Genomic DNA, 14567 nt, shown 5'->3' on the forward strand with positions numbered 1-14567 from the left:
TATTGCGATCCGGAGACGAAGTCGAAGGAGGAATCCCGTTCTGTCAAATGTAATGATTTTGCGTATTACATTGGGATAGAAGGTGATTAGCAAGGCAGTGTCATCGTTGGCAAATTTGCTTAATTGGTCCATAGAATTTTCTTTCTACAACCATTCATGTGATTTGCCTCTGATCTCTCATCTGTTGATTTATTAACAAATTTGATTGACATTGAACAGAAAGACACGTTATGAGACGATAGATGCAGATTCGCAAACAAATAATTTGGCCAGTGACAGAAATAACCCGACCCCAAAGGCATACTGACAGAGTCATCATGAAGACATCAAAAGAAATAGTAAAATCCTGCACTAAGATAACAAGTACAAGAGTCATATCACAAGCATGTCAATCAGCAAAGGTCCGTCATGAGGGCGGATCCTAAGACTGGGGCGACAATTCCATATCATCATCCTCCAGGTAGAGAAAAGTGAAGAGAGCAAGATTCGCCAAGAACCCAAACTAAAGCCAAGAGAAGCAAACAAGAGTACAAGAACTGCAGAGCGCAAAGCAAGAACACGAACAGAGGCGGATGCACATTGGCCATGGAGTCAGATTCGATAACATGTCAATCAGCACAGGTCCGGAGGCCGGATACTAAGACTGGGGCGACAAAACCATATCATCATTCTCCAACGCACCCAACAAAATCGGTAATCGAAATCCAATCTGGAGAACAGGAGACGAGTTCAGTTGTTCATGGAAACCAAAGAAAGCGCTGGAAAACCCAAACGTAGCCGGAAGAAGGGTACGAAAAAGATGCACAGAAAATGAGGGCCGCGAACGATGGACGAATGGCGAAAAACTCAGCATGTCGTCGTTCTGCTTCGGCGAGGCGGTGGCCGGCTGACCATGGACGGGGGCTGCGCGCTGCGGCTGTATTTAACGCGGATGCAGCAGGAGGACTAGGGTTTTTGGTGGGCCTCCAGATAGTCATGGGCCGTTCCGCTAACGCACGAGAGCAATGGGCCATTAGCATTGTTCTGGACCGTATTGTTGGGCCTACATCGAAACCGTTGCACATTTATGAATACTTTTTCACATTGGCCTGTACTGCATTTTTCAGATGATAGAATAAAAATTATTCTAGCATCTGCATCACATAATGCATGTGACCCATAATTATTGCAAAGTTGTAGCTATTATCTACCACACCATATTGAAGCAAAAATCTCAGGCACATGTGATTACTAAACTTCCACTGCATGCATTTCTGAAATGGTTGTGTTCCTTCTCGTACTGTAACATGGCCCAGAAACAAATCCAATAAGTATATCTGAAAATTACACTTGCCAAATGGCCTAAAATATAGCACTTACCCCAACAAAAATCTAATTCTTTAATTCTGGTTTGACCCCATTTAACCATATTCCAAACAAATTAGAAATGTTGGTAGGAGGTGAAAAACCAAAACTATTTGAAGCACACGCCAAATAAATCTAGCAAAATGACAATCGAAAAAAAGGTGTTCTATAGTTTCATTAGCATTATAGAAACAACATTTAAGACAACATTTCCATTGTCTCTCTGCTAACTTATCCTTCGTTAGGATTACACCAGATTGCAAGTACCATATGAAACTTTTTCCTCGTTAGTATTAGTACCCCAAATAAACTCTCTGTGATTTACACTTTGTGAGATTACAGCACAAGACTACACCTGAATTAGACCTTTGCAATATCCCTGTGTTTTTCACCGGAGCTTTTCACTTCATTTACAACCTACGTCCTGTAAGTGGAACAATAATACACACACACGTACGTACGTCTAGGAGTCGAGGACTATACATACATATATACATAGATACAGAACACACGACTGCTCAGTGCTTACAATTGTAGAATGAAATGTCACCTCTCGGGAACTAGGAGCCATGATGAACACCAAATTGATGTCATTGCATATGTACAGACTAGTTACCGAAATCAATGGGCTATTTGGCTGCCGTCATGAACGGCGGTTGAATTCCTCCGATCAGGTGCAAATGCTGTACTAGCTCGGTAAGGATACAAAGCACGCACTCAGTCGGTTGTTGCCTGCTCCTGCAGCTTCTGTTCCTTCTCGAGCATCTCCCTGAACTCCTCGTCGGTCGCCTTGAGCATGTCCGGCAGCGGTAGCGCGACGCCGGCCTCCGCCGCGGCGCGGTGGCGCGGCACGATCCGCTTTTCGAGGCTGAAGGCGAAGTACTGCGGGAACGCCTTGATGTCCTCCACACCGCCGCCCATCTCCGCCACCAGGTACTCGTACTTGGGCTTGTAGTTCCGCTCGATGCTGAACGTGAAAAGCGCCGGGCACCGCAGCGTCATGGCCACGGCGTCGTCCCGGGACATGCCCAGCCCAGCCAGGAACTCCAGCTTGGGCGCCATGGTCCGCTCCACGCTCGAGACGAGGAGGATCGGGTCCTGGAGCGCGAGCGCTCGGTTGTCCCGGAACCCAAGGCGGCGGAGGTAGATGAGCGCGGGCCGGAGCTGGTCGCGGACGCTGCAGGCGAGCACGCGGGGGCACTTGACGATGACGCGGCGGTGCGCGGACTCGGGAACGCCGAGGTCTTCGGAGAGGAAGGCGAAGACGGGGCGGAGGTCGGCGCGGACGCTGGCGGTGAGCACGGACGGGCACATGCCGAAGACGCGGCCGAGGTCCTTGAACTGGAGCCCGCGGGACTGGAGGAACGTCACCACCGCGTGGATGGACTCCGGCGGCGCGTCGCGGAGCGCCGGGTTCAGCCCCAGCGCGCGCCCGTAGTCCACTCCCATCAGCTCCAGGCTCAGGATCTTGTCCTTCACCTGCGACGGTAGCTCCGGCAGGTGCAGCGACAGCGCTGCGGCAGCTGTGGACGCTGTCGTCGTCGTCGTCACAGTCTGTGCCGGTACGGTGGTCACCGCGGTCGCGGCGACAGTGGAGGGGGACTTGGAGGAGGGGAAGGACTGCTGCAGCTTGGCGACGGGAAGGGAGGTGGAGGCGTAGAAGCTGCAGAGCACCATTGCTGGGCTGCTACTCCGTCCCCCTTTCTGATTGATCTGGAGAAGCTTGGAATTGGAGGGAAGGGGAAGAGGAGGAAGCAGGCAGGAGTGAGGTGGCATCTCATCCACTTCTTTATCTGGTAGTTGCTGATGACCTGGCACTCTGGGTGGTGCTCATTGGCTGCTAGGATTTGACAAGGGTGATTACCCATCAGAGACCACACGACACACAGTGACACTGACACAGGCCATCAGATACTAGAAACAGAAACAAATATACACAATATTTTTTGAAAAAAGAAATAAATACACAAGACATATATGGGCAACCAGAAAACAGCAAATAAACAGACAAGATAAAAACATAACAGTGTAACATCAGAGAAGGCGAACTGTGGGGACGGAATCAGAACAGTTATACATATGTGAATATGTCGAAGTTTAAGCTGGCAATATAATAGTATATAAGTCACTTGAACATGTTCCTGCCAAATGACAACTGGGTTGAATCGACTCTTTCGGAATAAATACATATTATCGTTGGGACAACATAAACGACTATAGGTCACACTCACAGGGTGACAACAATCTACACAGACTACCGATATTATTATTTGGTTTCTCTCGTCAGATCATGGGTTGCACAAACCTAATTAGAACAAGATAAGTCCCTTGTTGCACCAATCTGGAACCTGACTGAATGTTATTCATGTCCCCGAAACACTGAAACTACAAGGAGTTCCGATCAGCATTTTCCATAGCTTCTGCTCACTGAAGCCCTTCTCCCTAGCTTGCGGTTATGAGTTATTTGGTCATCCTGCACCACACCAAGTAGAGTTCAGAGGGCACAGTAATTACGGCTATCCAAGTACCACAAGATGTATCAAACATAATATGGAATGATTGATCCAAGCTCGGTAATGGATAGTTGTTGCTACCAATTTTCAAATTTTCATTGTGAATTCAAACATGCTTCAAATACAATAAAATTCAGAATGAGCCAATTTTACCATATATAGTGATGCTGCAGAATCGGATTGCATTGTTTGATTTTGTGCTTGACCAGGAGATTGGAACGTATCAAGTGCATCTACTGTTAATTGCCAACCAGAGAGTGCTGAAGTACTTGAGCTGGAGCCAGTGTTGTTACAGCAAGCTGCTGCAACAGTTCCATTCACCCACGGACAGTAACTATTGTGATGCTTAACAGGATCGAATTCCAGCAGACCCGATTCATAGTCATTTTCTCCATTTGTAGCTCCTGAAAAGCAAATAACAAAGTATTTATACGAGCAGAAAACATAAAACTGAGCAGAAGAAATAATAAACTGAGCAGATATTAAATGAAGGTATCACAAATGATAACAAGGAAAAATAACCATATGGCATGGGTGTTGATGATATTGGATCACGTCCATTTCACTGGAATATAAGGATGCTAAAGCCAAACCACTTATATCAGGGATTTTAGTATCACAAATGCTGAAAAATATAGCTATGATCAAAGGATGAGTTCATTGTCACAACCCAGTCATCTTATGATACACGGTGCATCACATGAGTAAAATCTAACTTCACAAAAAGCATGCTCAGCAAGTATATCTAACAAATGAATAACCACAAATTAACAGATAAAATGCCAACATGGAACCACGGAAAATGATGCAAAATATACAGTACAGAAATACCATGAAGGTTATATCTAGCAAAAAGGCTTGAAGGCACATACCTAATCCATTCCCAGGATCGTAATCTAACCCCATTAATGCATCATCGGTAGTCAGTATTTTGCCAGCCTGTGTCACGTCATCTTTAGATGGACCAAAACCATCATACATCCCTGCGTTGCAAGAAAGGGAAGGACACATGCTGCTTTCATGACCAGTGGCATGACCTATCTTTTCTCCACTTTCAACAGAATCAGCTTTGGTACAGCCATATATTTTTGATCCACTGTCAGCTTGGCTCACTGACTGAGACACCATATCCTGGCTGTCTCCATGAGGTTCTTCTCGATCAACTTCTTCAGGTACAAACTCATCCATTAATCCAGGTCCTGGAGCTGATTCACCAGTCTGCCCCATTGTCTCGGTAAGCTCAGCAATAGGTTCAGCGTCACCTACAACACTCTCAGCTCTATGCAGAGAAGCAGCATTTCCATGAATTTCAGCCTCATGACTCGCTCCCATGCCAACACTGCCACCACTAATTCCTAAGCTAAGTTGATCCCTTCCAAAAGCAGGAGCTGTTTCAGCATTAATGACTTCCTCCCCTTCATTTGTACTGCTTCCTCCTATTTCTCTTGCATCACTTCCAGCAGCAGGCTGTGCATTAGCACTTTGCTGTGCTTGGTTGCTATAGTTGAGATCCAAGGCGTCATTCATTTCAATGTTCCTGTGTGCACTGGAAGAAGGCATATCAATATCATTACCATCATCTGGATAATACTCAACGCTCTCCATGGAATCTTCCTCGGAAGTACGAACAGTATCCATTGCAATAACAGAAGATGCCCTCAGAGAACCCCTAGCAGCCGGACGCTCAACAGCTGCCAGGTCAACAGCTCTAGAGTGACTGAACATACCAGCATCCGCATCAGGGTCAAAGCACAAGTTTCTACTGGGACCAGCTCCAGAAGATGGACGGCAGGCATAAAAAAGATCAAACCCACGGGACTTCTTATTTGGGATATCTGAATCTTGTGCGGCATCATCAACTTCTTCACCATCACGATCAATGAAATTTCCTTCTATGCTGTCAGCATGCTGTAGCCTGTCTTGTGGATTGTCAGCTGTGCTCCCACCTTCCTCAAGGTTACGCTTCCTCGAGCTCGGACCCCGGGACTCATATGAGGTCTCACAATCACCTACTTCACTTCCAGTAGGCAGTCCAATCATCAGATCCCTTCCCATTCCTCCATTATTGAACCGCTCCGACGCCGGAGGCATGGCAGATTGAGTTGATTGTAATCCTCCAGCCATTGTTAGATTTAGGTCTACTCCAATATTCGATAGTGATTTCCCCTCATTTGTTGCTTCTTCATCACGCCCTTCAGCTTGACCTCTTTCCACCCCATCAGTAACCCACTCATTGATCCCACTGGCTGCGCTAATTCCACGTGTCAGTGTTAGCTTTCTGCCTGTTTCAGGTGCAACAATGTTATTTGGACTGAAATGAGAAGGACGTGGCACAGATCTAAAGTCCCACATCCTGACTGTAGCTCCACACAGACTACAATCTAACAAAGGTGACCTCATGCTGCATCCAGAATCATTAAGGGGTATTTTGCCTTTCCCCTTATCTTTCTTGGCCGATGCAGAAAATGAATTTTTGTGATGTTCAACAAAATGGGGATAGAACGGTTCATCAGGTCCAACTGAGGGTGCATTTTTAGCTGAGTGGGTTGAGTTTTCCTCACAGTCTTGAACATTAGGAAGCCACCTAGGCTCCCATCCACACAGGCTTATAAGCTTCTGTGCCTACAAAGTAATCGAAAAAAGTACCTAAATTAAGGAAAGATACAAATTCTGGAGACAATGCAAAATAAGAGCGCCGCACATAAAAAAATATAGCAGGTGTATATGAAAAGAGAGAAACATACTTGAGAGTAGCTACAAGAGGAATCTTGGTGGATACCAACTCCTGCTGTACTCTCTGCTTTGCAACCCAGCACACCAGATAAAAAGGTAATTGACTGGGACAGTAGACGGTCAATTTGTATGTTCCTGGTCAGCCTCATGTTCTCAATTGCAGATGAAGCAATCATAGGAAGAGAGGTAAACTGCAAAAGTCCATCACAGCGATCTTTAAAACCTCCGATAAGAGCTGATTGTGTAAGGTGGAGCTGCACCAAGCTGTCAGCACAGCTATTGCCTCTCCAGGGACAACTATTCTGGTGGGCTGCATCGAGCTGCTCGGCGAAGGCTTCTCCAGCATTTGCAACTAATAGAACATACAAAGAAATGTTTCACAGCTGCACAATATAAAGTTTACAAAGGGAGATGTACCAACATATTTTTCCAGCCTAGCACAGCAGTAAGACACATGTAATAACGGTCAGACTAGTGAAAGTAGTTATGAGACTGCACACAGTTTTTTTTGGCGATGTCAGGTGCTACTTAACCAATAATTCCAAATATTGGATATCAGAGTACTCTCAGACTTGTTTACTTTTCCATCTCGGAGTCATCTTGTACCCTATTAATATAGCCTGTATAGCCGCATGGGATGACTGAAATCACTGTAATATCCCCTCATATAAACTCTTGCACCAGATATTCGCCTCTGTGCGCAATTCTATTGCGCAAGGGTTTGCCCCCATTAAATCTGTATATAGCATTCTTAATTACCTTTTCTCTAGCAGTTTGTTTTTGCAATATTCTAGCTGTCAAATCAAACTCAACATGGTACACGGCAGGGTAAAATGTACACATCAGCAAATGCACCAGCAAAAATGCTAGCTAGCATAAGTAAACTGCTACATATTGAATGCACAATTTCATGATTGAACAAACTGAGTTTGTTGTATATACATCAATAGAACATTTCTTTTCCAAATAAACAGGTAGATAACTTATTGTCATAAGTGGAATTAAGGTTATGTGTTATGATTATAGATGGTCATTCAAAACCAAATGTGGCATGCATTGGCTTCCGCCTTTACAGGTAGTGACAGTAAAGAAACTAAAACAGCTACATATAACAACATCAGCTACTTTGTAATCGTAAGGTAGTAAATCCATCACAAAAGTGTACCGAGAGATAATATACCTTCAATAGGGGACCAGGATGTCAATGCGCCAAATATAAGATGCGCACCGCATGACTCACATTCAATTTTGTCCAGGTCAATGTTCACCCAACCTCTTTGAGCACAAGCCATTGAACTAGCAGCCTGAAAAAATTTAATATCGGATGACATAACTAAATATTAAGAAAATAGAAAGTTGAAGGATCCCTTCAAAGGTCAAGCAAGCATCCAGTGAATGCCTCTCCAGTCTAACACGGTACCAAACTTCTTGAGAGAAACAAGGATACCAAGCTGGATAGTCTCAAGAGTAGTATTTATTCTGTTCAATACTCAGTCGTTGCAGAGGAAAGCAGCATTCAATTTCGAATATAGTAAACAACATTGAAAATTTGAAATGTCACTTGCAATGAGCAAAAGGGAGAAAGGGTAACTTCTGCCAAATTTCAATATATCCAAGTAAGCACTTAGTATAATAACTGGTATGAGAGAGGAGAGGCCTGTATATCCGTATTGATCTGGATTACGATGACACAATTTGAATATTGTGCACTAGCAAATGATGAAGGCGCCAAAATAAATGCACAACCAACATTATTATAACATTTACCAGATATGGGTTACATGCAGGGATGTTAATTACTTATAGCTCCAACAAGGGAAGATACCTTCGGCTTAGAAGCCCAAGTTGAAGGCTTAAATGTTGCCAATCGACGAAGTAAGTCTCCACGTTCCCATGGTCTACATGATGGTGCAGAATCCAAAGCAGTTCCAGCAGCATCAAAACTGTGAGAAGGCTGATAGGCATGTGGAGCAACTTGTGATGACGAATCAACTCTGGAAGCTTGTTTGCCACCTAACCAATCTATGCTGGCAATATTAGTTTGCATAGCAGCTGATGAGGCACCAGCAGAACTGCAAAGAAAAAGGGGCTTCAGTGCAAACTAAAAAAAAACATGACAAGAATCTGCAGAGAGGAGTCTTGCTAGAATCTGAGTGGAAAAGGTTCAAGCCATGACAAGAAACTCTGCCTCCAAATGAAATTACCATTTTTCATATACATTTCAGTATTCCAGCACAGAAATTATAGCATTATGTTACAAATCCAACATAAAAAAATGCATTGTGCTCCCTGCAAGGGCTCAATCCCATGTTACCACACACCATGAAATGCAACAGTTATCCACTGATTTGTGCAAGCTGCAATGCTTCTCTACTGCAATACTGCAACCTAACCAACGTAGGCTCATTACCACCATGCAGGACATAGGAGTTCCACAAATATAACAGCACAAATGTAACATGCCCCCGTAATCGTAAAGTTCAGCAGCAAACCCGTGCAAACTCAAATGGCAGGGTTCTGCGTCATCTAATGCCACCGTTCATCCATTTTCACCATTATACAGCAGCAAACACCACTCAAGCAGCTCAAATTGCAGCCAAAAGGAAAAGTAAAACAAACCCAACAACTAATAATTTTTCACCAATCAGACACCCATAGCTGATGTAGGGCATCAAATATCGCATCCTTACACCCAGAACGGAGCGACAGAGTACGAGATCGTGGAGGCCGTAGCTCGCCTCCGCCCCAGCGTTTCATCAAACATCCATAGCCGCATTCTCCCGCGCCCCCCGCGAACCCTACCTCGAAACCTACACTGGGTTTTCGTGCCCTGTAAAATCCACCTTAAGCAGAATCAACCTCCTCACGACCAGTCCTACAACCGAAAGCCCGATACGCTCACAGACCAGAATCGCAAAGCTACGAATCTACTACAACCAAAAGTAGAGCACCGAGTACAACCGCGAACCGTACCTAGCCACCGGGGTATGCGGCGGCGAGGACGACCGGGCCACGGCCAGCGTCGGCTCGGCCGCCGTCCCCGACGAGCTCCTCACCTCCTCTCGCATCTCCCTCGCCCTTCTCTCTCCGGGGAATGGCGCCTCTCGCTCCCGGGCGGAATGGGGAAATTTTTCTCGCGGCCGCGACGCGCCGGGCGGCGAATTGATGCGGCCGTCGCATCAGGGCAGCATCGACCGTTAGTCCCGCCTCACGCCGTCAATTCGTGCCCCTGGGAATTCGGCCCAGGAGGCCCATACGGATTAAATGGGCCCATGGGCTCTTCCACTTCAAGCAGTAGACGACTCTCGGTCTGTCTCTTCCTCACTTCTCTGGTCGGATCCCGCGGCGGGTCGGGCCGCGAAGCACGGACTCCGGCGAGCTGCTGACGAGCGTGGGGATTGGATGGACGAGGCGAGCACCTCGGCGTCCGGCGGCGCGGCGGGGCGCGGTGGCCGACCCTTCCCGCCGGCCAGATCGGGAGGTGAGTCAAAGTTCCGACGGGCTCGCTTCGATTCGGCCGCGTCTAGGTTTCGGCCCCTCTTTGAGCCGTGTCGTCTGTGGGGGATGGTGATTTCAGCTGCTAGGGTTGGTAGCCCTGCGCGATCGTGAGCTCGCTGGAACGCTAAATTCGAGCGTGGAATTGCAGCTGCTGCTTGTGATTTACTTTAATATGAACAAATCAATCGTTACTACTTGTTCCATTGCTTTTGGTCGGATCGTCTCTCCAGTAATCACGATTGATTTGTCCAAATAATATGAGTTATGGCCATGCTGACGCTAGGTTACATTCTGAGCATTTCTCAGAGCATGAATTTCACAATGAGCACCATGTATAGCATAGGGTTAACGATCAGTTGAAATGAACTTGTAATCAGTATCATTTGTTAGAATCTGGTAAAATACAGCATTGATGCACCTTTAGGCAGCTTTGTTGGATTAACTTCTCTTCTGGGTTGCAAGTTGCAACCACATAGTTCGATACATATGCTGAAGTAGCTTTGGCTAGGGATGCCTTTTACGAACTCTCAAATTATCGTGTCTTCCATTTGTGTGCTGTATTGTTAAGTAGTTCTACTTTAGTGCATTATAAGGTTAATCATGTTGGTTTTGCAGTGTATTATAGGTTCACCCAACAGAATCTTCCAGCTTGGAAACCTGCAATGACTCCAGGATGTGTAAGTTTGCTATGACCCTAGCGGCAGGTTTTCTACGTACAGGTTCACGCATGGTTCGATTGATGTGGTTTTAATTCCACTGTTTTCAGGTTATAGCCATGTTTTTGATAATTGGAGTCGCCTTTGTGCTTTTTGGGCTTGTTTGTCTCCATGCTTCAAATCATGTAATTGTTTCCCTCTCTCTAGCAGGTGCTGAATTTTCATTAATCTGGGGTTTCACTAAGTATGAACTGATCTGCTCGCCATTTTGGCTGTGCAGGTTGCAGAGATCGTTCACCGCTATGATGTTGATTGCGTGCCTAATGCTTACAAAGGAAATAAGCAAGCTTATATTAAGGACAGCTCGATCTCAAAGAATTGTACTCAAGAAGTTATGGTAATTCGTTATGAGATTATAACAGAGCTTATCTCATATCTGATTTGTATAGCTTAAGTTCCTGAGTTCAGCTTGGCGCACTGAGACTATTTCAGGCACATGTAGTAGTTTTTCTGCCTATATTTCTGTTAAGTTATATTTGTAACTGTTGTCACATAAATGCTGACCATGCACATTTGTAGGTTCTGAATCATATGAGAGCACCAATTTATGTTTATTATGAACTGGAGAACTTTTACCAGAATCATCGCAGGTAGTGCTAACATCCTTTACTTAATTTCATGTCCGTTTTATTTGTTGTACAGGAGAGGTGTTTTTGTTGTCTCTTGCTGAACAGAGGAATTTACTGATGCTGAACAGGTACGTCAAAAGTAGAAGTGATAAACAGCTGCTGTATGGGCCAAAATACACGGATGAGAAATGCAGTCCAGTAGAAAGGGATAATGGTAGTCCAATTGTTCCCTGTGGCTTGATTGCCTGGAGCTTGTTCAATGATACGTATGGTTTTACCCGTAGGTCTAAGGAAATAAAGGTCAACAGGAAAAATATTTCATGGAAGAGTGATCGGGAGCATAAGTTTGGCAAGGATGTCTATCCTTCCAACTTTCAGAATGGGTCCTTAATTGGAGGCGGAGAACTCGACCCTGGTGTACCAGTGAGTATTTCATACACTAAGTATTGTTTATAGGATGTTCACAGAATTGCTAAATGTGTGCTTTGCCTTTAGCTGGTATATTGTCATTGTTGGTTTTGTCTAACTTAGCTGAACAATTGCATCTTTTTGCCAGCTGAGCGAGCAGGAAGATCTTATTGTGTGGATGCGTACTGCTGCTCTTCCCACATTTCGAAAGCTCTATGGTGTAATTGAAGAGGATCTACAAGTTGATGAGACCATAACAATGCTCATAACAAATAATTACAATACCTACGGTTTTGGTGGAAAGAAAAGCATAGTTCTTTCAACAGCAACCTGGCTAGGTGGCAAGAATGACTTCCTTGGATATGCTTATCTTGTCACTGGCTCCTTGAACATTTTCATGTCAATTCTCTTTGCTCTGATTCATGTGAAGTATCCAAGGTAATTAATAAGATCAACTTTTCAAGTAGTCTTTTCATGTTTGACTTCTATGCTTCTATTTATTGATGTTTCTACATATTTTTGTTCATAAGAACCTCACGCATGCAGCAGATTCGTGCACAAATATACTTATTTTCTATATCTCAGGTTTTTTAGTTTTAGGTGTATTATTTTTCTTGGTCATCTTTGAGCTTGATAGCTCCTCTTATCTTTGTTGAACTTGCAGGCCGCCTGGTGACCCTAATTGCCTATCTTGGAACAGGAAAAACAGCAATAGCTAAGGGGCTTCTATTTATGTGGAAGCCTGTAGGTACCAGCCAACAAACATTAGCTCCCTTGTAAGATCAAGACTAGTATACATCATTTATCTGAAACAAGTCAAAACAATACGCTGGATTCCGCCCAGATCAAAAGAAACTTTATACAGCATGCAGTTCAGATATGGTTCCGAGACATCTGCTTTGCATCTAGAACATCTGGAGGCTTGCAGTTTGCTCGTGTTTCTCATAAAAGAATGCACGCAGTACTTCTGAAACGAACTTCTGGTAAAATCGTAGTTTCAGGTTCATCCACACATTTGCAGAATGAGATCATGATGACTGCTAAGGAGTGAGCATCATGCCTCCTGGTGAAAAGCAAACTCTTAAAATTGCCTGTATCGATGTATGTTTAGTTTTCAGTTTACAACGGAAGCAAATTAGTAAACCCTGAAGATCTTATCTGTTACCAATCCTATCAGACTTATTTCCATCTGCAAGCCTCAGCTCTCAGAAATGAAAGCTGCTCTCAGCTGATTTAGATTCCTCGAGGACCATATTTCTCAGCCCTGAACTCTGAAGATCCTTTTCCTGCGCCGCAACAACATATTCTTGGAGCCCTCTCCATCACCGAATGTGACATTCACCGTGCTATCCATGCAACAAAAGCCTTCAAAAAGGCTGCGAACCTGAAAATGACTGCAGCACCAGATGATGACTCCATGAGTGCGCCGTGGAGCGTGAAGGTTTACATCTCGCAGGCGTGTAAGCATCCATCAGCGACACCAACGCCTCAACCGGCACAATCATTTGAGTTGTCGACATGCGCGCGGCTTCCGTGCTTTTCAGATGACGACGGCAGGTGCACAGATACGGAACAGATGCGAGAGTATTTGTGTTCCGTCCTCCGTAGCGGATCTGACATGCACTGAACTCGGCTTCGCCTTGATCACGATAAGATAGAAAAGCTTGCATATTCCATCAGGCGCCGTTCTTTTCGGTCGTCGGATTAGGTCGTGACTTGTGAGTACAAGGACTCGATGCACAGCAGCACAAGTACGTGACAACATTAAAGCTATTTCCACATCTCTCCCTCCCCCTCTCTCTCGGATTTTTTTTTAATTCTTTTAAATTAATATTTTAAAAACAGTATGTGTGAAATTGAAATTCTAAAGTAGTTTATTTAGTCACGTCAGAATAAATGGCATGACTTTTTAACTTAGTCACACCAAATTTATTAGTTTTGTTTAGCATGAATTTTCACTTCATTTGTTTCTTTTTTCATGAGCTTATGAGCGAGTATCCTTTCAAGCACATCGCTTGCTGTAAGTATTTTGTAGTCTCTTCTCTCTCGGAGGAGTGTCACCAAAGTGAGATTTTTAGGAGCAAAGGCTCTAAACAATCTTTTCACCACATTGTGATCATCAATGTCTTCACTCCCGAGTCCTCTTAGCTTATTTACAAGCATCATCATCCAATCATATATGGCTTGAGGAGTTTCATGATCTTCCATTACAAATCTTCCTAGTTTGCCCTCAAAGAGTTCTATTTTGGACTCTCTCACGTTTGTTATGCCTTCATGAGCAACTTGGAGAGTATCCCAAATTTGCTTGGCCTCCTCGAGTCCATCCACTTTATTGAACTCCTCCGGACTCAACGCACTAAGCAATACACTTGTAGCTTGAGCATTGCGGTGCATATTTTGCTCTTCATTTGACGTGAACTCTTGATCTTCATTCGGCAAGTCAAAGCTTGTGCAAACGATCTTACAAATACTTGGATGAAGAGAGATTAAATGTATTTTCATTTTGTGCCTCCAGACGGTATAATGTGTACCATCAAAGAATGTTGCACGTCCGAATGGCACGGAGATATAATTGTTCGAAGAATTTAAACGATCATCACCCACCAAATCCAAAAAAAAACTGATGCATAAAGAGATGTGAAAAGTGAGCAAAAGACGTGTAGCGGACCCTCTGTTGTGCAACTATGGGTGAATATACTTAAAGATGCCTAGAGCGGGAGTAAATAGGCTTTTCTGAAAATTAAAACTAACCAGTAGATTAAACAGATGCCGGATACTCCGGTGAA

The 14567-nt window shown here is 44.4% G+C and overlaps 3 protein-coding genes and 2 non-coding genes across 5 annotated transcripts; 1 reads left to right on the forward strand and 4 right to left on the reverse strand.

Moving 5' to 3' along the window:
- Window positions 1-369: 369 nt before the first annotated feature.
- On the reverse strand, window positions 370-457 carry LOC133913860 (small nucleolar RNA U31b). The gene has a single exon (XR_009909102.1). It is a non-coding gene; the product is annotated as a small nucleolar RNA U31b (small nucleolar RNA).
- A 131-nt stretch (window positions 458-588) lies between these two features.
- Window positions 589-673, reverse strand: LOC133913861 (small nucleolar RNA U31b). Its single transcript, XR_009909103.1, has one exon. It is a non-coding gene; the product is annotated as a small nucleolar RNA U31b (small nucleolar RNA).
- A 940-nt stretch (window positions 674-1613) lies between these two features.
- Window positions 1614-3115, reverse strand: LOC133913469 (transcription termination factor MTEF1, chloroplastic). The gene has a single exon (XM_062356638.1). The coding sequence runs from the start codon at window positions 3019-3021 to the stop codon at window positions 2062-2064; it is 960 nt and encodes a 319-aa protein (XP_062212622.1). The 5' UTR covers window positions 3022-3115; the 3' UTR covers window positions 1614-2061.
- A 282-nt stretch (window positions 3116-3397) lies between these two features.
- LOC133913468 (uncharacterized) lies at window positions 3398-9780 on the reverse strand. The gene is made up of 7 exons (XM_062356637.1): window positions 9564-9780; window positions 8416-8662; window positions 7771-7894; window positions 6602-6942; window positions 4730-6479; window positions 4011-4261; window positions 3398-3817 (listed from the first exon to the last, which is right to left on the reverse strand). Exons 1-7 carry the CDS (start codon window positions 9656-9658, stop codon window positions 3746-3748), a joined length of 2880 nt encoding a protein of 959 aa, XP_062212621.1. The 5' UTR covers window positions 9659-9780; the 3' UTR covers window positions 3398-3745.
- A 112-nt stretch (window positions 9781-9892) lies between these two features.
- LOC133913470 (putative ALA-interacting subunit 2) lies at window positions 9893-12787 on the forward strand. Its single transcript, XM_062356639.1, has 8 exons — window positions 9893-10071; window positions 10704-10765; window positions 10855-10929; window positions 11025-11141; window positions 11324-11394; window positions 11502-11796; window positions 11930-12219; window positions 12446-12787. Exons 1-8 carry the CDS (start codon window positions 9993-9995, stop codon window positions 12498-12500), a joined length of 1044 nt encoding a protein of 347 aa, XP_062212623.1. The 5' UTR covers window positions 9893-9992; the 3' UTR covers window positions 12501-12787.
- The last annotated feature ends 1780 nt before the right edge of the window (window positions 12788-14567 follow it).

Source organism: Phragmites australis, chromosome 3 (assembly GCF_958298935.1).
Source record: "Phragmites australis chromosome 3, lpPhrAust1.1, whole genome shotgun sequence".
In the NCBI taxonomy this organism is placed as follows: Eukaryota; Viridiplantae; Streptophyta; class Magnoliopsida; order Poales; family Poaceae; genus Phragmites; species Phragmites australis.

Coding starts and splice junctions, on each gene's coding strand:
- LOC133913470 (XM_062356639.1), top strand. CDS start 9,993: ATGGACGAGGCGAGCACCTCGGCGTCCGGCGGCGCGGCGGGGCGCGGT. Junction 10,766..10,854: donor CTGCAATGACTCCAGGATGT/GTAAGTTTGCTA, acceptor CACTGTTTTCAG/GTTATAGCCATGTTTTTGAT. Junction 11,142..11,323: donor ATTGTACTCAAGAAGTTATG/GTAATTCGTTAT, acceptor GCACATTTGTAG/GTTCTGAATCATATGAGAGC.
- LOC133913468 (XM_062356637.1), bottom strand. CDS start 9,658: ATGCGAGAGGAGGTGAGGAGCTCGTCGGGGACGGCGGCCGAGCCGACG. Junction 8,663..9,563: donor CCGCATACCCCGGTGGCTAG/GTACGGTTCGCG, acceptor TTTTCTTTGCAG/TTCTGCTGGTGCCTCATCAG. Junction 6,480..6,601: donor CCTCTTGTAGCTACTCTCAA/GTATGTTTCTCT, acceptor ATTACTTTGTAG/GCACAGAAGCTTATAAGCCT.
- LOC133913469 (XM_062356638.1), bottom strand. CDS start 3,021: ATGGTGCTCTGCAGCTTCTACGCCTCCACCTCCCTTCCCGTCGCCAAG.